Source organism: Indicator indicator, chromosome Z, assembly GCF_027791375.1.
Source record: "Indicator indicator isolate 239-I01 chromosome Z, UM_Iind_1.1, whole genome shotgun sequence".
NCBI lineage: Eukaryota > Metazoa > Chordata > Aves > Piciformes > Indicatoridae > Indicator > Indicator indicator.
Genome location: NC_072053.1, coordinates 44,798,621 through 44,820,121, shown reverse-complemented (window position 1 = coordinate 44,820,121; position 21,501 = coordinate 44,798,621). Strand labels below are relative to the sequence as shown.

The 21,501-nt window shown below is 41.9% G+C and overlaps 1 protein-coding gene across 1 annotated transcript in view; it reads right to left on the bottom strand.

Annotated features, from left to right (window-relative positions):
* The window catches only part of ADAMTSL1 (ADAMTS like 1), a 198,913-nt gene that overhangs the window by 111,484 nt on the left and 65,928 nt on the right, over nt 1-21,501 (bottom strand). Inside the window, exons 8-9 of the mRNA XM_054397580.1 lie at nt 11,983-12,057; nt 9,165-9,322 (exon numbers count right to left, since the gene is read on the bottom strand). Coding sequence (XP_054253555.1) covers nt 9,165-9,322; nt 11,983-12,057 — 233 coding nt within the window. The remainder of the gene's footprint in view (nt 1-9,164; nt 9,323-11,982; nt 12,058-21,501) is intronic.

The following is a 21,501-nucleotide window of genomic DNA, read 5'->3' as shown; positions in this document are numbered from 1 at the left end:
AGCACAGATTGATGGCAAAATCTTGGCTGCAGAAAACAGACATATGCATTTCCAAGCATAGTCTGTGGTATTTCTGACCATTCTGAGACTGTGTTTTGAAAATAACAATTGCATGGTAAATGGATAGTTAGTGCTACTGAACAATTTTATGGGGATAGAAGACATGGACTGATCTGTGTTCCATCACAGAACCACCACTTCCTGTCCTTGCCACATTGACATGGATTTTGTATCTTCAAGATTTCTCAAACACCTTCTGAGATCATGGATACTTGTACTGGTTTGAGGCCAGACAGAACGTCTCTTGCCCCGAAAGGGACAAAAGAATGACACACACAAACGGATTGGAGAGTGATGGAAAGTTTAAATGGAAAAGCAATTGGTGAAGCTACAAAAACACTACAAAGCATAGTGGCAAAGAACATCCTAAAGCATACGGAGTCCCTTACACAATTCCCAGAGGCTTCCAATCCTTCCCTCCTCCCACCTGAGGGTATACCCAAACCCCCAGGGCTCTTTCTTCCCCCCTCCCACTGCTAGGCAAGTCTCAGGCTGGCCAGGTCTGAGACTGCCCTCCGCTCCTTTTTCCTCCTGGCATTAGGCCTAGTCAGGTCTAAGGGGCCTGAGATACCCCCCCGACATTAGCCGATAAGAGAGGACATCTCCCATGGGGACAGAGAGGGAAGAAAGAGAAAGATTATGACTTTGCAGATGGATTTATAGGGTGCAGGATTTATGGGTAGAAATATGCCTTTTCCTGTGTCCACCCCTATTGGATGGGCACCTGGGACACCAGACACGTATCTCATGTAGCAGTGGCAGGGGGGCACCCAGCCTAAACTGCCACAATACTATAGTAGGTAGTTCAGAGAAAAAAATGTACTTCTGCTCTCAGGAGCGATCCTCCATGTTATTTTTTCATGCAGCTTGAAATGTTTCATTGCTGCATCCTTTTTCTTTTCTCATGTATTGAACAAGTTACCCTGTTTTGGAAACACTGTTTTTTCAACCTGCCTTTTCATTTCTCTCTTTCCAAACACCAAGAAACCAACAAAATGTGGACTGTGAAACAGAAGGAAAAATATGACAACCTGAGCTGAACAGCATAATCTGGGCTGTTTGATTTGTTTTCCCCTGTAGATGGACAGAAACAAGACTATGAACCAATCTGTAACTTGAAAAAAAGGAGGAAAGCAATAATGCTGCAGGATGTGCTGATGGCTGTAAAAGATGTGGCCCACCAAGACTAAGGCTGCCAACATCAATAAAACCAACCAACCAACCAAAACCAGCTGTAGCAAAAGAGCATCATCAGCAAATGGGAGGCCTTCTGCATAGATTAATATCATTTGAGTATGCATGTCAGAAACAGAATATCTAATTCCCTGTGAATGGGTGGTGCAAGAATCACACACTTCAGAAGTGTATTTCTGGGTGCATGAAAACCTTGTACTCTCCTGTAAAAAAATGTTCTGCTGTGCTGGAAGCCATTCAGGGCATTCTCTGATCTGAATGTGCAGAAAGAGTGTTCACTGGGGAGAATTCTGTTCTTACACTTCTTTTTTTTTTAATCATCAGTGATTCTTAAGTTCAGAACATCCACTCAGCAGTACAATCTTCAGTGAATTGTGAAGAACAAACCGAGAGTTCACACAGACCCTACTATAAGAGGAAGGGGAAGAAAAAGGATTCACATAAAAAAAATAAATCCGGAGGACAGAAGAATTCCTTTCCCTGCAGGGTATTGCTGCACCTCTGCAGAATTATCTGTCTGGTTTGACACAGAGAAAAGACAGATGTACATCTTTTCCAGCCTAACATGGAAAACACTCATCCAGCCATAATAGCAACATAGGTGGTAAAGAATTGCAATGAGCCACAGCCATGACCTAAAAAAATACGAAATAACCAAATGAAATAAGCAGGCACAGTGATGTGTCTTTTTTTTTTTTTTTCCAAAGAAGTATTCCAAGCAGAAGAGGAATATATGATAATTCCGCATAGTAATTTTTGTTTGATGGTTTCTTAAAGCTAAGATCTTGTTCCAGGCCAAAACACCAGTGGCTGCTTGAACCTTATGAAACTCAGCATGAGAACTGAGAGCTAAATGCTTTAAGACATGTCCCATTTTTGCTGCACAGGGCTAATGTTTAGACATAGAAATACTGAGCTTCAAAATATGGTGAAATTTTTTACCCTTGTAGTACTTGCAAAATCCTGCTAGCTATGAGAAAAGCCAGAGCTTCAAAAATGTGTGGTCAATACCTGAGAATCTTTAGCTAGCCCTCTAACTAGCAGTTTGCATCATTAAGTTACTGAATCAGAAAAAATGGCAATCATTAATTATGTCTGCAAATAAATGTCTACCTAAATTTATCAATGGCAGACAGGAGTACTCCAATAATGAAGGGCATTCAGCCTTGCATTTGTGCATTGCAATCCCCTTGAGATTATCCTTGACCTTCTTTATGTTTCAGGTGAGTCTGGACATTAGAATAATTCTGGACATTAGAACAGGCTTCTTCATTTTGTAATTCCCAAAAGATACCGGTCTTAGAGAGCTTATTAAAATGAGTCCTTTGACTAGCCACCCAGAATTAACTGTCTAGCCTACAGTCATTAAGATAACTTATTTTCTTGTGGAAAGACTTTGAAAAAAATAAAAATCTTTGTTTGTATCTTGCTTTTAAAAATTGATTTTGTAAATGTCCATCCGGGGCTGTGCAACAAAGACAAAAGCTTTTGCTCAGCTGAAGATTTGAATTAATAAAATGCAGTATTGATTTAGAGGACACCAACAGAAAATGGAATGAAAACAACAGGCTTCATAATTCAAACATGAAAGCAGGATAATCTTCCTGAATTGTTCTAATCTGCCCTGTGACCAAGAGACTGCAATATATGGCTTTACCTTTGTATTGTGTTGTTTTTCACATGAAATCAAACAAAGCAAAGTCCCCCAAATCCCCACTCTTTCATGCTTGATTTTGGCAGCATAAGCCTGAAATATTTGGTTATGTTCACTGAAAAACACATGACCTGGCCTACAAGACTGCACTAAGTTGTAGTTGGATGGTTGTGAAACTTAACTGGCGGTTTACACCCAAGCAATTATCAATGTTAATTGCAGGGTTAAACCATAAGAAGTGCATTCAGTAAAATGTTCTCGTTTTATGAAATTATGTGTTAAGGGAGGAAGAAAGACACCATTTGTTTCTTATGTGTGTGTGCCATACTGGGGAATCACAGAATCACAGAATTTCAGGGGCTGGAAAGGACCTTGAAAGATCATCTAGTCCAACCCCCCTGTCAGTGCAGGATCACTTACACCAGATTACACAGGAACACATCCAGGTGAAATTTGAGTATCTCCAGAGAGGGTGACTCCATGTAGTGAAGGCATCACATGCCCAGAATTATGCCCCCAGATACCAGCTAATTTGTCCCAGCATGTTCTGGGAAGTCCCCCCCTTCCACCCTCCTTTCAGGAGAGGAGGAATAAAAGGCTCAGGCGCCAGCCTGTCTCCTAAGGGAATAAACAACTGCAGGAACCCAGCTCAATGGGATGCCTATGCTCTGTCCATCTAAGGGCATAATTCTAGCTTCACCTTTTCTATAGGTGGAAGCAGGTTGTTGGCAAGTGTGCCCATTGGCTAATTCCAGCCTTGAGTTTCTATAAGTATTGCTCCATTTGGTGCCACGTTGCTCTCTCCTTTTGCTTTCACTCATTATGTGACTCACGATGCGTCTGTTGTTAAGTCTCCGCCCATGAAAGCATACTGGAAGCCTCTGTGAGCAACGGAGCCAGGCCATCCAGCTCACCTCGAGGAACCCGTACCCTTTGCACCAAAGGCGCCATGGACCCAGTCAAAAGGGACTGAGGGAAGCCCCGAGAGAGAGGATAAGCTGTAACCCAGAAGGGGAAGGACTAAGCCTAGCCAGCGAGTCCAGCTTTGCTGCAAGCTAATTAAGTAGCCATAAGCAGCCATAAGCAGAAACGCATCTTGTGTAGCCCCCGCTGTCTGCGGGAGAGAAAGGGAACCACCCACTGTAGCCGCTCCACAGCCCGTATCAGGGCGAAACACACGGGATTTCCCTGAGGGAAAAGAGAGAGCAAAAGATTAGCCTCTCCACTGAAGTCAAGGGAATGGCTGTACCATTATAATTTAAATGGAAAGCAGTCGCCGAGAGAAGCGGCAGTCAGCTCACCTCGAGCCGAGCCATTAACAGTAGCTTGTAGAGCAGACTTGCATCTGTTGGCCTCTGCCCTAAAGAGAGTATTAATATCTTATTTCATTCCAGAAGTTAAATCACTGTATGCTTCTGGTTCAAACATGACTATTTAATTCAATTCTGGCCCTAGCCTGAAAGACTCATCAGCCATTTGACAGCTGGCTGCCTGTACATGCATGCTCCTGCATGCCCCACATGCCCTTGCAAGTCCCAGGATGTCTAGGCTAAGCCACAACTCTTTTTTTTTTTTTTTTTCTTTTTTTCTTTTCCTTCTTATTGCTAACCTGGAGCTAATCAAAAGCATTTCTCTCACCAGCAGAGTCTGTCAGTGCTAGCTCGCGACTGAGGTAAGAATTTAACCTAGTTCTTTCTGTAACTCAGTAACCAGTGATAAGCTCTATTTTATGACTTTGTGGACAATCAGTGGTTGTCATAAGTTGCATTGAAAATCTGACTTTGTTATTCAAAACTGTCCTGCCCCACGGCAGCTTCAAAATTAAAGTGCTGGCTGGAGGAAAGTATTGTGGGGCATGAAGTTCAGATTGTAACATGAGAGGCTACCTGTTCTGGTTGCTTCTTTTGGGTACTGAGTTTTGGGTGTTGGCTCTTTTCTGAGGGGATGTTGGTGAGAACGGTTGGAGTTGGTTAGCTTGCTGGTTTTCTCCTTTATATTGCTTCTTCTGCATTTTGCTGTGCTTTTTCTGCAAATAGGCACACTGTATTACCTAATTTTCTCAGTAAAACTTTTAATCTCAATTTTTTATCTCAACCCGGAGGGTATTTTTTGTGGTGTTAGTTTTCTCTCACTTCTGTGTTGAAGGGAAAAAGTTGGATTAAGCTGTTGCAGTGGTAAAAATCCTAATTCAGCATTAACTGTGCTCAAGGGAACACAGTCTACAACATTTCTAAACTAGACAGTGCTCCTCAACCACCTGCACAAAAATATAGCCAAGCAGTTTCTTCTGGCAGCAACCCTCAACAAAAACTCGTCAGCTCTAACACTACAATACAAATCAATCCTAAACACTATGGCAACACTATATATCCCTGATGCAAACTTGTTGGTCCATGCAGGTGCTATGAATAAATCTTCATCCTGCCAGTACTGCTTCAAAACCATTATAAACATAGTTTAGTCTAGCTCTAGACCAACAATGATTTCTCCTCCAAATCAGCCCCATGCCTGGACAGACTGTTTTAAATCTAAGTCTGTTCTTTGCTGGCCCACATCTCAGGCCCAGGGCTAAGGCACTAGCTATAAGAAAACTACAACCTGTAAAAACAAACCCTATCAGGCTGTGCTTTGCCTGGCAATCCCCAATGGCTGTTTCAGTAATCCTGTAAGTCAGGTGGTGCATATTTGCAGTGACCATGACTACTAAACTATGTCACCAAGTACCACGTCCAAAGCATTCAGGGTCAATTGGAAAGGATTGTAACAGTCATTTTGGAAACAATGATCCTAAAAAAAGAGTTCTACTGCATCTACAAATTAATTAAATCTGTTTGCACAAAATCTGCCTTTTGCCAGGAAAGTCTTAACACCCAAAGATATCTTGCTTTGTACAGAAAGCTTGCTAATCACAGAATCACAGAACTGTCAGGGTTGGAAGGGACATAAAAAATCATCTAATTCCAACCCCCCTGCCATAGGCAGAGACACTTTCCACTAGATCAGGTTACCCAGAGCCACATCCAGTCTGACCTTAAACACATCCAGGGATGGGGCCTCCACCATCTCCCTGGGCAACCTGTTCCAGTGTCTCACCACCCTAATGGTGAAGAATTTCTTCGTAACATCCAATCTGAATCTACCCAATTCTAGTTTTGTTCCATTCCCCCTAGTCCTATCATTACCTCACACACTAACAAGTCCATCACCAGCTTTCTTGTAGGCCCCCTTCAGATACTGGAAGGACACAATAAGGTCTCCTCAGAGCCTTCTCTTCTCCAAACTGAACAACTCCAACTGTCTTAGCCTGTCACAGTATCACAGTATATCAGAGGTTGGAAGGGACCTCAAGAGATCATCAGGTCCAACCCTTCCTGTCCTCATAGAAGAAGTGCTCCAGCCTTCTGATCATCCTCATGGCCCTTCTCTGGACATGTTCTAGCATGTCCATATCTTTCCTGTAATAGGGGCTCCAGAACTGGACACAGTACTTCAGGCAGGGTCTCACCAGAGTAGAGGGGGAGAATCACCTCCCTTGACCTGCTGGACACACTTCTCTTGATGCAACCCAGGATACAGTGGTTTTCTGGGCTGCAAATGTTCACTGACAGCTCATATTGAGCTTCTCACCCACCAGCACACCCAAGTGCTTTTCTTCAGGGCTGTTCTCCAGCCAGTCACTGCCCAGCCTGTATTAGTGCTTGGGATTGCCCCAACCCAGACACAGAACCTTACCCTTGGTCTTGTTGAACCTCATGATGTTGTCATGGGCCCATCTCTCCAGCCTGCCAAGGTCCCTCTGGATGGCATCTCTTCCCTCCAGCATGTCTGCTGCACCACACATCTTGGTGTCGTCAGCAAACTTGCTGAGGGTGCACTCAATGCCACTGTCCATGGTGCTGATGAATATATTAAACTAGACTGGTCCCACTGAGGGACTCTAATTGTCACTGGCCTCCACTTGGACATGGAGCCATTGACAGCCACTCTTTGGGTGAGGCCATCAAGCCAGTTCTTTATCGATCTAGTGGTCCACCCTCAAACCCATATTTTGCCATCTTGGAGACCAGGATGTGGTACGGGACAGCGTGAAAGGCTTTGCTCAGGTCCAGGTAAATGATGTTAGCTGCTCTCCTCTTGTCTATTGATGTTGTGACCTTGTCATAGAAGGCCACCAGGGTCATCAGGCAGGATTTGCCCTTGCTGAAGCCATGTTGATTGTACCTAGTCACTTTTTTATTCTTCTGTCTCAGCAGTGACTCCAGGAGGATCTCACCAGGCACAGAGGTGACACTGACTGGACTATAGCTCCCTGGATCATCTTTCTTTCCCTTTTTGAAAAAAGAGGGTTATGTTTCCCGTTTTCCAGTCTTTGGGGACTTCCCTGGACTACCATGACTTTTGGAGTATAATAGAGAGCGATTTAGGGACCTTGTCCACCAATTCCCTCAGTACCCATGGGTATATCTCATTGGGTCTCATGGACTTGTATGTTCTCAAGTTCTTCAGAGGGTCATGAACCTAATACTACAGAGAAGCCTGTCATCCAATTTTTAAAAGAAAAACTCTTTCACAAGATGAATGCAAGATAGTTGTAGCCGTAGTACATATGGAAGCAGTTGCCAACTCTGACATAACTGAGAATTACGCATACTTAGAAAATCAATTAAATAGTATAGAATAACATCTGTGTGGCATGAATTTATATCTAAATTGTTTTCTACAGCTGTTTATTTAAAAACTAACTGTAAATCAAATGCAAGTGTCTTGTCTATATCCACTTAAGACAATGGACGTGTCATTAAACACCATGCCACTCTGACTTTCAAGATGAAAACACATAGGTGAACTATACAGTTTACTCTCAACTCACCAGTGTCTGTTCTGCCCATAACTAGCCCGATTGCATGCTCATGCTGACGAGACATTGTACAAGATACTGCCTTTGATTTAACTAGCTCTTTTTACCTTTTATAGAGATGGAAATGCAAGCTCCAAGGTACAAAATTATTTTCCCTGTCCTCGAGAGTGGAAATACCTATAACACAGTCCAATTCTCCTGTTACCAATTCAGGACCAATGGACTGAAAGACCAAGAGGTATATTCTAACTAACCAGGCTTCTCTAAATCCTTGGATAGCAAAAAATAATGCAAACTGAGCCATACTGCTTACATCACACTGATATTCATCATCTGGTTATCATCTGTAATAGAGGTAAAAGGTTTTCAGACATTTTGAATTGATCAGCACCTGCTTCATTAAGGCATTTTCATTCTGACTTTCAAAGAAGAAGGAATGCACTCTTCAGGTCAGGCTTCTTGAGAACCAGTCAGGATAATTTCAGCTTGCTTTTTGTGCTGCTAACATGCCAGGATGGGCATTGGACAATCTACAGGGCTCTTCTACTTCCCAGGCTAACCAGTTCCAGCACAGCTTAATCCAAACCAATCAGTTATCATCTTTTCCAGCTCACAGTTCAAACTTCTAGTTGCTGTCAGCTCTAGGTTAGAGGAAATGTCATCCACCTCTGGGTCCCATGGTGAAAAATTTATTTAGTCCTGAACATGATACAGATTTAACAGTTTTACAGATGAAATCCTGAAAGGTCCTTGAACCTACAGGAAAAGGATTTATTTTATTGTAATTCCCAAATGTTAGTTTTTATGTGTGTGTTTTCCACAGAATGAGTGGAAGAATCTAAATGTTCTAATGGGAGGAAACAATTTTATTCTTCTTGCCAGTGCAACACAAAGCAGAACTACAAAGTGATGCCATGACTCCTCAAGCAAAATCGTTCCATTTGTTTCGGAACTTGGGGACCTCGTTCCCCATTCCCTCACAGTCTTTTGTGCAATTGCACTAGTATAAATCCCACAGCTTATGAACCAAAGGTACAGGCATTCATTCTTTTTGCTTGTTACAGACAAAGCAAACTGCATGTCCTCATGTCCTTGATTTATATGTACCTCAGCAGCACATATCAAAAGTAATCTGCCTTGTCTTATATAATGAGTTTCTATTTCTCTTTAGGGTGCACATTTGTTATGCTCTCCTCTGTATAAACCCTGTACTTTTACTAAAGACTGCCCAATGAGACTTTCACCAGATATTTAAAGAATTTCATGTAGAGTTAGCCTGGGAGAGGCTTTGTGGTAAATGTCTACTGGAAAATTAAGATCTAGAAGATTTCTCTCATTTGTCTAATGCCTCATCTTAATTTATGTTGCTCAGACAGGTCAATAAACAGTGATTCTCACCTTGATAGTGAAATCTGCAGTGAGAGGCCCAGATATTCTTAATATCTCCCTGTCAGGAAACTTCTGGAAGTCAATACTAGAATTGTCCATGAGGAAGGAGCTGGTGGAGCTGAGGCTATTTTCACTCTTCACACCTTGGAGAGTCTTGGTTTCCAAATCTAACAAATACAAACAAATTAACAGGAAATTAAAGCCTTATAAACTAAGTGAAAACATAAAAGAAAACCAATATAAAGCAGTGGTGATGCAGATCTGTCTCCTAAATTAGTGACAATTCAACTTTTTGTTTTCCACAGTTTATTTACATTCCCACTTTCCTTTCTTCTCACCTATCTGCCTGTTTGGCTTTACTGAACCTTTACATTTCTAGCTCTGCATTGAACTCCTCACCCATAGGTCATGCTGTTACTCTCTTCCAGACATATTAATCTAGTCCTTGTAAGGCATACTTGCTGTTGTTTAACTTGCTCTCTGTAAGCCATGTTTCCATGTGGAGCATGACTTAGACCTTTGTCCTTGAGTGCTGGCTTTGTTGAGCTGCTGTTCCCTCTTTCAGTTCAAAGGTGCTGTACTAGACAATTAACAGAAAGCAAGATGTCCAGGAAAGAAAGATCAATATGACAGCAGCCACACCTCCTCTCCAGAAGCAGACTGATAAATCCCAGTAGAGTAGCAAGGGAAGGCAAGTGCAGAACTCTCTTGAGCTCTCCCTTTGGCTAACAGTAGGTATTCAATTCAGATGCTGTTTGGTAGCAGTTACTTTTGATTGTTAAATCATAATAAATGCATTAAAAATGTTATTAAATGGAAATAAACTGTTAGTAGATCTGTTGCATCAAGTAATTAGCCTCTCCACCAACTCTAGATTAGGCTTTACAGCACATTCACCAGTAAACTGTTTCTTGTAGCTATTTCAAATTGACAACTTGTTTTGTCATGAAGATTTCAAGGTTATAATCCTTTCACATGTATTTATGAAATTATGCACAAAATCTCCCACACAGAAAGGAACCTAAGACAAAATCTGAATTAGATGGAGACATACTATTAATCTGTGATGGAATGATATTTTCAGAGACTGTAATGGGAAAAATATTTTTTATTAGCATGTATTCAGTTGTTAAACTGGGAAATAAAGATAACTGCAGCAATTAAACTCCTTTCAAAATGAATCATAGGCAGTGATTCATGAAGGGAGTTGATGAGGCAGTACACTAAGAATTTGCTCTGTTATAATGAATTCTTCAGATTTCAGTGAGTCTGCTATCCTCCTTTGTGACACACTCAGACATTATGGATAAAGATGGGCTTAAGACTCGCGTGTGTGTGTGTGTGTGTGTGTGTATAAAAAATTCTCCCACAACCCAAGTTTACATGACAAAATATTTCCTTCCCTCCAGCTGATTGTATTGAATACATATCTACAATCTTTTGATGGGTGAAAAGAAAGATTAATGAAGACATCTGACACAAAAAAGAGTTATATTTCAATTTAGTCATGCTCACACTTAACCTAACTCTCAACTGGTAACTCAGACATACCTCATTGGTGCAAATCTTTTTGCCCTGAAATATGATATGGCCTGAGTGAACACAGCTTTAGATCAAGCTCTTCTGCTAAAAATCTCATTTGTCTCTGTCTTATAGCTCAACTTCAATGAAGAAAATTAAAAAAAGAGAGAGAGAAAGAGTGTAAATAATTTACTGGGAAAGTAATAATCACATAATCACAGAAATGTTCAGGTTGGAAAAGACCCTTAGGATCACCAAGTTCAACTGATAACCCTACTCTGCAAAGTTTATCTCTAGAACATGTCCTCAAGCACCACGTCCAAATGACCTTTAAACACATCCAGGGTTGGTGACTCAACCACCTCCCTGGGCAGCATATTCCAGTGTTTGACAGCTCTTCATGTGAAAATTTTTTTCCTGATGTCCAGTCTAAACATACCCTGTTGCAGCTTGGGGCTGTTCCCCTCTTGTTCTGTCACTAATTACCTGGGAGAAGAGACCAGCACCAGCTTTTCTACAATGTCCTTTCAGGTAGTTGTAGAAAGTAATGAGGTCTCCCCTCAGGCTCCTCTTTTCCAAACTAAACAGCCCCAGGTCCTTCAGTCGTTCTTCAAAAGATTTATTCTCCAGGCCCTTCACCAGCTTCACTGCCCTCCACTCACTCCAGAACCCTGAGGTATCCAAAACTGAGTACAGTACTTAAGGTGTGGCCTCAACAGAGCTGAGTACGAGGGAAAAATCACCTCTCTGCTCCTTCTGGACACAGCATTTCTAATATAGGCCAGGATGCCATTGGCTTTCTTGGCCACCTGGGCGCACTGCTTGTTCATATTCAGCTGCTTGTTGATTAGAACCTCCAGGTCCCCTTCTGCTAGCACTTCCCCAAGCCTCTAACATTGCTTGGAACTGTTGTGATCCAAGTGCAGGACCTGGCATTTGGCCTTGTTGAAGCTCATCAAGGCATACAGGAGCAACTCAGGAATATCTGAAGGGCCACTTTAAACTGAAGTATGGGTAGCATTTGAATTTAAAATCAAAGAACATCATACTTTTTTCTTAGTATATAAGCTGAAATAGTTGAAAAATTATGGAGGGGCAAAGGATTCTGCAATGCTGGCCAAGGTCTGCTTGAAAAAGAGTGTGTACTACTGATGTAATGGTCCACTGACAGCGTCTGAGAGCTGGACTCATCCCTTTGTCTGAATCAGTGATATGAGAAAAGGAAAACATACACCGCAGTGTGAACAGAGCAGTTCAGTTTATCAAGGCTTTCTTAAACAAAGGCGCACTAGTTTGTTGTACTTACATAAATGATCTGGTCCTTTCAGCACAAGGCGAACTTGCCTGCTTCCGTAGGGAATTGCAACAACTGTGTCGTCCACTGTAGCAAAGCAAAAGTGCAAAGAGTAAATAAATAAATTTTCATATGTTTTCAAATATGCAGTGAAATAGGTTCTTACAAGGCAGCTAAAACTTTAGATCAGTTAAGCAACTCTATGAATGACAACCTTAAAAATCTGAAAAAAAGAACTTTTAAAAATGTGGTAAGAAACTTCTACTTAGAAGAATCCAAGACTGTTTATTTTCTTTATTCTCAACTCCTCCACAACCATTTCTGAGTTTCAAGTGTAACAGATAGTTCTCTATTTCACCATGACTCCACTTAAACCTCTTCAAAGTTTTTGAAGAGGTGTTTGTGGTGAAGTACAGAAGTGTAAGCCTATCCTGATCTTTAATCAGATAGGCCTATTCCTTCACTTTACTCTTTCCCTGTTGAACCCTAGAACTTCTCCTGTCTACATTGTATGATAATCTCTCACTGCCCTAAGACATGCCTTCCTTTTCACATCTCTTATTTTGATGACTAGAAGTACTGTAATTGTGCTTCCCTTTCCACACCACTAGCAAAAAGCCCTTGGAGGAACAGAAGCCCATTAGACTGTCATGTAAACAGGTCTTTGAGCAGAATCTTGTACCTATGAAGCCCTTCAAAGCTTTGCCTACTGGATTTAACCTGAGGTGTGAATTAGTGTATAGATCACATGTTGCTGTGAAAGTTAGTTAGGTCAGCATTTCCAGAGGCAGCAAGCATAGTAATATCCTGAAGGAAGTAAGGAAGGAAAGCTTTGGAAAGATTCTGGGAAGTACTCCCAATTCTATACTTGGGTCATAGAGTAGGAGACCAGAGAATACTGACCTGGACTCAGCAGCATGCCTAGGTACTTCATTCGCCCTTCCCTATTCTTTCTGCCCCTTTGTCCTATAACTACAAAGTGAAAAATTATGCATGCCTAAAAGGATTTTTTGGAGGCAGGTGGTGGAAATGAAAGGGACGAAACTCTTTCATTCTCTGTTCATTAGATTTGCTCACATTTGTGTCATGCAATGCCTGCTAGCAAGGGCTATAACTCTGCTCTCAAAGAAATCTGTTGGTTTGTCAGGTAAGGCTAACTGAGCCAATAAAAGCATATTATCTTTCATCCAAATACATTAGCTAGGGCCTTAAGCTTCTGACCAGACCAAACTGGGAATATTATTCCAACCTTAGCTAAATCAGGATTCTCAGTTGCCAGCAAAATACGTCAAAAAGTGAAGAGAGGCAGCAGAAAGAGGGAAAATTACAAGAAAGAGGGACTTTTTTCAAATAACACATTCATTCATCTAAATATGTATCTCAAAAATGTGAAGTAGAAATCTTTTAAATGATTGCACTCAGTGATGTCAAAGGTGTTTTCCAACCCTAATGATTCTATGATTCTAATCTTTTTATTCAGTTGTGTCTTGTAGGAATGTCTGACACTCATATTGGAGAGTTTTATGAGATGAAATATCCACACTTTCATGGTCTGTTAATAATACCAGAAGTGAGGGGGCAAATGTAGACAGTCTGACAAATCTCAGGGCTCAGTTTTGGCCAGTCTTTTCTCATATCTCTGTCTGTGATCTGGATGAGGAGACTGAATAACTCAGTAGTTTGCAGATGATATAAAATTCGGTAGGACTGTTGCTATGCACAAAAATAGGAGGGCTCTGCAGAGAGATATTGACAGAATAGATTGATGGGCTGAGCTAAGTTGTATGAAGTTTAACAAGGCCAAGTGCCAAGTCCTGCACTCAGGTCACAAGCACCCCAAGAAACACTAAAGGCTTGGGACAGAGTGGCTGGAAATCTGCCTGGCAGAAAAGATCTAGGGGTGCTGGCTGATGGGTAGCTGAATCAAAAAGGCAAAAAGCAACCTGGCCTGTATCAGGAATAGTATGAGCAGCAGGAGCAGGGTCGTTATTGTTTCCCTGTATTCAGCACTGGTGAGGCTGCACCTTGAGTATTGTGTTCAGTTTTGGACTCCTCACTACAAGAAAGGCATTGAGTTGTTGGAGCATCTCCAGAGAAGGGCAACAAAGTTGGTGAAGAGTCTAGAGAACAAGTCTTATGAGGAACGGGTGAGAGAATTGAGGTTGTTTAGTCTGAGAAGGCTGAGGGAAGACCTCATTGCTCCTCTCTACAACTACCTGAAAGGAGGTTGTAGTGAGGTGGGGGTTGGTCGCTGTTGACACAACAAGAGGAAATGGCTTTAAGTTGTCAGGGGATATTTACACTGGATACTAGGGAAAAAAAAAATTAACAAATAAGTGGTCAGGCATTGGAATAGGCCGCCCAGGGAGGTGGTGGTGTCATTGGAACTGTTCAAAAAAAGTGTGGACATGGCACTTCAGGACATGGTTTAGTGGTCATGGTGGGGTTGGGTTGACAGTGTGACTTAATGATGTTAAAGTTCTTTTCCAACCTTAATGATTCTCTGATTCTTCAGTCTTAGAGTACCACAAAAGTTCAAGGGAGATAAAGTCTGTTCACAGGCCCAGGCTTTTCTGAACCTAGTCTCCATTTCCAAAATCTGATTTGATATATTTCTTTAACCTGTCTAGAAATTTCAATGTCTCCTAAGACTTTTCTAACACTGGGCTTAAGTTCAACACACATCCTGCTTGTACATATAGAATTATAAAATCATAGAATGACTTGGGTTGGGAAGGACCTTTAAACGTCATCTAGTCCAACCCCCACTGCAGTAAGTGGGGACATCCTCAAATAGATCAAGCTGCCCATCTATGCTACTACATTAATTAGCAAAGATAGATATCTTTAATTTGTACATAATATGGAAATATTTCAGATTAAAAAGACAAATATTCAAGTCTGATGAAAATCATTACCTATTGCTGATTTTATTGGTACCAGTCTGGCACTGATATTCAAGATGTTCAGTGGGATAAACACATTTTATCAATTTCAGGAAACAAAATCCAAGAGTATGATAAATGATTTTGCTCTTTACAGAATCACAGAATATCTTCAGTTGAAAGAGACCTTCAAGATCATCTAGTCCAACCTTTGATCCATCACTGCAATGTCATCACTAAACCATGTTCCTAAACACTGGATCCACATGCTATTTAAACATCTCCAGGGATAGTGAGTTCACCACTACCCTGAGCAGATCATTCCATTGCTTGATAATCCTTCCAGTGACAAAGTATCTCCTAATATCCAGCCTAAATCTCCCCTGGTGTGGCCTGCATCCATTTCCTCTAGTTCTGTCTCTTGCCACAGGGAAGAAGAGGCTGCCCTCCTCCTCACTCCAACCTCCTTTCAGGCATTTGTAGAGAGCAATAAAGTCTCCAGCTGCTTCTTCTCCAGACTGAACAACTTTCAGATGCTCCTCATAGGTCATGCACTCTAGACCCTTCAAGACCCTCACTGCCTTTCTCTGAACACACTCCAGCACCTCAACATCCTTCTAATAGTGACGGGCCCAGAACTGAACAAGCTATTCAAAGTATGGTCTCACCAATGCCAAGTACAGGAGTATGATCATCTCCCTGTTTCTGCTGCCCACAGTGTTTCTGTTACAAGCTAGGATGCCATTAGCCTTATTGGCCACATGGACACACCACTGACTCATATTTAGTCACCTACCAACCAATACCTCCAGGTCCCTCTCCAAATTGCAGCTTTCCAAACACACAACCCCAAGTCTGTAGCTTACTATGGGATGGTTACGACCAAAGTGCAGGACCTGGCATTTGGCCTTGTTGAACCTTGTACAACTGACCTTGGCCCATCAGTCTAACCCATCCAGATGCTACTGTAAGGCTTCCCTACTCTCTATCAGACTGACACAACCACCCAGCTTGGTGTCATCTGCAAACTTATTGAGGGTGTACTCAATCCCCTCATCCAGGTCATTAATAAAAATATTAAAGAGAACAGGCCCCAGTACTGAACTCTAGGGAACACTGCTTGTGACAGGACACCAGCCAGATTTAACTCCATTCACCACCACTCTTTGGGCACAGCCAGCCAACCAGTTTTTTATCCAGCGAAGAGTGCACTTATCCAAGCCTTGTGCCATGAATCTCTGAAGGAGAATGCTGTGAGAGACAGTGCCAAAGGTTTTACTGAATTCCAGATAGACAACATCCACAGTCCTTCCCTCACCCACTATGTGGGTCACCTTGTTGTAGAAGGAGATCAGATTAGTCAGACAGGACCTGTCTTTCATAAACCCATGCTGACTGGGCCTGATCACTTGGTTATCTTGTATGTACTGGATGATGGCACTCAGGATGACCTGCTCCGTACTATTTCCTGACACTGAGGTCAGACTGACAGGCCTGTAGTTCCTGGGGTCATCCTTCTAGACCTTCTTGGGCTTCACATTTGCTAGTCTCCAGTCAACTGGGACCTCTTAAATGACACTGGTCAGATCAAGTTCTATTTAAGCTTTGGCCTTTCTAATTTTCTCCCTATGCATCCCTGCAACATCTTATACTAATCCTGAGTTATCTGCCCCTTCTTCCATAGACAATAGACTTTCCTTTGTTTTCTGAGTTCTACCCAAAGCTCTCTGTTTACCCAGGCCAGTCTTCTGAGCCAGGCTCATTTCATGGTACATGGGAACAGCTAGTTTCTGTGCCTTGAAAATTTTCTTCTTGAGGCATGTCCAGCCTTCCTGGACTCCTTTGTCTTTAAGGACTACCTCCCAAGGGACACCATCAACAAGTATTCTAAACATGCCAAAGTCTGCCTTCTGGAACTCCAAGAACGTAGTTCTGTTGACCCCCATCCTAACTTCACTCCACCAACTCATGGCCACTTTGCCCAACATGGGCAAAGTCCTTCTCTGTTTACAAACAACAGGTCTACTAGAGAACCATCCCTTCTGGCTTGTTGTGCTGGTTTGAGGCCAGCCAGAACACCTCTTGCCCCGAAAGGGACAAAAGAATGAGACTCACACAAACGGATTGGAGAGTGATGGAAAGTTTAAATGGAAAAGCAATTGGTGAAGCTACAAAAGACTACAAAGGATAGTGCCAGGAATATCCCAAAAGCATACAGAACCCCTCACAGAATTCCCAAAGCTTCCCAATCCTTCCCTTCTCCCCACCTGAGGGTAAACCCAAGCCCCCAAGGCTCTTTCTTCCCCCTCCCACTGCTAGGCAAGTCTCAGGCTGGCCAGGTCTGAGATTGCCCCCCCTCCATTCTCCTCCTGGCATTAGGCCTAGTCAGGCCTAAGTGGCCTAGAGAGATACTCCCCCGGCATTACCCGATAAGAGAGAGCATCTCCCACAGGAGCAGAGAGGGAAGAAAGAGAAAGAAAATGACTCTGCAGATGGATTTATAGGGCGCAGGATTTATGGGTAGAAATACGCTGTTTCCTGTGTCCACCCCTATTGGGTGAGCACCCAGGACACCAGAGGTGTATCTCATGTAGCAGTGGCAGGGGGCACCCAGCCTAAACTGCCACACTCGTTTGCCAGCTGTGTTAGGAAGTTATCCTCTATGCACTCCAGGAACCTCTGTGACTGCTTTCTGTCTGCTGTATTGTATTTCCAGCAGACATCCGGTAAGCTGAAGCCTTCCACAAGAGCAACTCTGAGACCTTACCCAGTCACCTGCAAAACACTTTGTTAACCTCACAATAAGGCTGGGTGGTCTAAAACAGAATCACATCATGACGTCTTCCTTATCTGCCTTCTCCCTGATTCTTACCCATAAGCATTCAACCCTATCATCACCATCACCATGATGATACTCAGTACAGTTGAGACCTTCCCTAACATACAGGACCACCCCACTGCCTCTCCTTCTGGGCCTATCCCCTCTGAAGAACCTTATAGCCGTCTAAGCAGTGCTCCATTTATGGGATTCATCCCATCATGTTTCCATCAGGGTGATAATATAATTTTCCTGATGGAAATTGGAATGTGTATGAGAAAAAACACAACTTCCATTTTATATTAATGGTCTTTCTACAAGTCCATGTCATATTTATATTTGCCTGTCTCTCAGTTATGAGCGGTGTGATGGAGAGTTAACAACTCACTGATTGCACACAAAATTCAGGCAGTTTTAAGATCATGCAAGCTTATGTATCATATCCCTGGAGAAGAGGAGGCTCAGAGGGGACCTTATTGCTCTCTACAACTACCTGAAAGGAGGTTGTAGAGAGCTGGGGGTTGGTCTCTTCTCCCAGGCAACCAGCACCAGAACAAGAGGACACAGTCTCAAACTGCACCAGGGGAAGTTTAGGCTTGAGGTGAGGAGAAAGTTCATCACAGAAATAGTGATCTGCCATTGGAATGTGCTGCCCAGGGAGGTGGTGGAGTCACCGTCCCTGGAGGTGTTCAAAAAAGGATTGGACGTGGCACTTGAAGCCATGGTTTAGTTAGTTATGAGGTGCTGGGTGATAGGTTGGGCTTGATGATCTCTGAGGTCTTTTCGAACCTTGTTGATTCTATGATTCTATGATATATTCTTAGCATATCTCTTCTGCCCCAGAGTGTTGCTAGGACTACATTTCACCTGATCTTGTTGTTAGTCTCCATTTGAAATCATAGCACACTTTATGTGAAATATGAAGCTCAGTGGGATTTATGCTTATCATTGTGCTTCCTGCTTTCACAAAGCAGAAACAATACAGACTGAAGGATAATTTCCTGAGTTTAACAGTAGTAAGAAGGAGACATTTCCTGTGAAGAGACATGTGAAAGTATGGTAATACTTAGTCAAAGCTCCTTCCCACAATAAGCAGAAAGGTGGATTGTGGAGCAGCTGTGTGGATCACTCTGAAGAAAAGGCACAAAGTGTGTCAGTAGGTGGTTAATTTCTTCCAAACAAGATGCATAGAGAGGCAAGGGAGAGTCTCAGATAACAGAAAAGACAGTGGCCCAGGGCTGTGGAGAAAGTGCAAGTATTTAAGCAAAGGTTACATATCAGGTACATGTATCAGATTCCCGTGAAAGACCGTTCTTTTCTTCTGGGTTTGGATTTTGAATTTGGATGTTGTCCAAATGGCTGGTTAGATCTCATGGTGAAAATAGAGTTGTTTCTATTTCTCTATTACTACTGATATTCAGCAGAAATTGGAACTGTGTCTGTTTTTGACAGCCATGGCAAGAGCAATCAGATAAATACCTCCTCCAGCTCAGCACAGCAATTTCTACAGTTGTCTTTTACAATTAATCTATTTCACTAGTAGACGTCACTCTTTTTTTTTTTTTTTTTTGTGAAATAACTCTGCACATTGTGATCTGCAAAATTCACCCATCACTTATGGGACCAACTCTCTTGGTCCTTGTTGATTTCCAAGAAGCCTGCTCATTCCATAGGAAAACATACACACTTCACTCAAAAGGAAATGTTGTAGTGAAAAGGAAGACTGACTTTCTGCAGACTAAGAAAGATTGAATCCAAGCTTAGGACTAAGAGAAAAGGCTATTTATGGAATGAACAAAGTCTTTTGCAGGATTTTTTTTTTTTTTTTGTGGTGGTGATGGATTTTTTTTTTTTTTTTTTGTTGTCTTTCTCTTCCTGGAGTGAAATAGAGGCATAGACACAGGTACTTCCTTTATTTTTTTTTGTTTTTAAGAAAAAACACAGGAGAGAGTTCAACATCACATTGCCTCCTGCCTTGCTATACTTCTGTTTCTAAGGCCACTGGGAGATTAACTTTCTGCAGACTTAGAAAGATTGAACCTAAGCTGAGCAGACACAGGTGTTTCCCTTTTCATAAAAATGTAGAAGAGAATTCATCATCACATTGCCTTCTGCCCTGCTATACTTCTGTTTCTGAGGCCACTGGGAGATGTATACTACCCATATAGATACTAAGAATCTGTTCTCATAGCAAGTGCTAAGTGTTTAAAGCTCTATGAACTTTTTTCTAGCATGATTGTCCTCCTATGCCTTTGTGAGATATAAACACAATGGAGAAAGGAACACCAGAGAAAATTAATTCAATATGGTGAGATCAAGACTGTGTCTGAGACAATTTTAAGGTAAAAACAACTTCAGAAACAATTGGGACAGTACTGGAATAAAGGTCACTGTCCACGTTCCTTGCATAGTCCTCAGAATTGAATGCCATGCTCTATTAGGAGAAAAAAAAAAGGCTTTTAACAGCTTGTTTGTACAATTGAGAAAACAGGCATAATTATGGAGCTCCATGAATTATTTGATGGAGTTAATCTGGAATTCACTCGAATGTAATCCAACCATTCCAGCAAATAAATCAGACCCTGATTCCAGATATGTTTATGTAGGTATGTTTGCAGTGACAATTAAGGAAGATGTTGACACAAAGAAACTGTCAATGTGAGGAGTATTTTAAGAGTGATGAGGAGGAGAGTACCTTTATGAAAGCTTTTCAACATTTTAAGTTTAAAATTTTCATACCATGTACATAACCCATTTGGAAACAAACCTCAAAAAGAATTCACGTTAATTTGTGCACCTTTACATTTATAAAAAGTCAGTTTAAAGGACTGCCACTTTTCATATATTAAAATCACTACTGTGTTGCATAACAGTGTGTGTCTACAGCAGTGGAGAGAATAATGTCATGTGGTTTCTACAGCATGCATATAAAATCTGATTACCTACTGTGGGAATCATGTCTTGAGCATGAAAATCACCTTGTGTGAACATGGTGATTACATCAAGAACGTGAGAAATGTCTCAACATGTCGTGAATGACTGGCCTGATGTGTCAGCTTTGCCCACCAAGATAACAGCTGTCCAGGGGATGTGGTGGATGGCTAAGAGAGGCAGAGATGATTTGGCACTGACCCTTGTAATCCCACTGGGAGGCATTTTGAAGTTACACATGCATTGTAATATGACAGGGATGTGGGCCAGAAGCTACAATGAATGAACCAGGAATAGTATAAAAGTCATGAGTTATGCCATCTGAGGGGGGAATGTCACGTGGGAACATCACAAGCTGGAGGAATATCAGTCACAGTGACAGCAGATCATGGTCTTCAGCAGCCCAGGAATGTCTCCCCCTCCCACTGTAAAAGAAGGACCATGGGGTGGTAATTATCTCTCCATCTCTCCTGCTCTCTCTTTTCTTCCATTCTCTCTCTCTTTCTCTTTCCCTTTCACCCCCTCCACTTTCTCTGGGTTTTTGGGTTTGTTTGTTTGTTTGGTTTTTTGGGGGTGTGTGGGGGGGTTCTCTTTGGTTTTGTTTTTTTTCCTTTTGGTTTGGTTTGGTTTTGTACCTAAGAGTCTCATTTTGATACATGACCTTGTTCGTGTCTTAATTTCACTCATGGGAATGTTCAAAAGAACAGTCTCTCCTTCCTGGCTTCCAGATTGAGACACCTACTTTGGTTCTGTATAATAATTACTTGCATGCAAATGCATCTGAACAATACACTAAATTTTTTCACATTTGTCTCAGTTTAAGACTATGCTTTCTGAATTCTGCTCTTCTACCTATATAGAATTCTTTGTATCTAATAGAAAACATTGAAAGGGTAG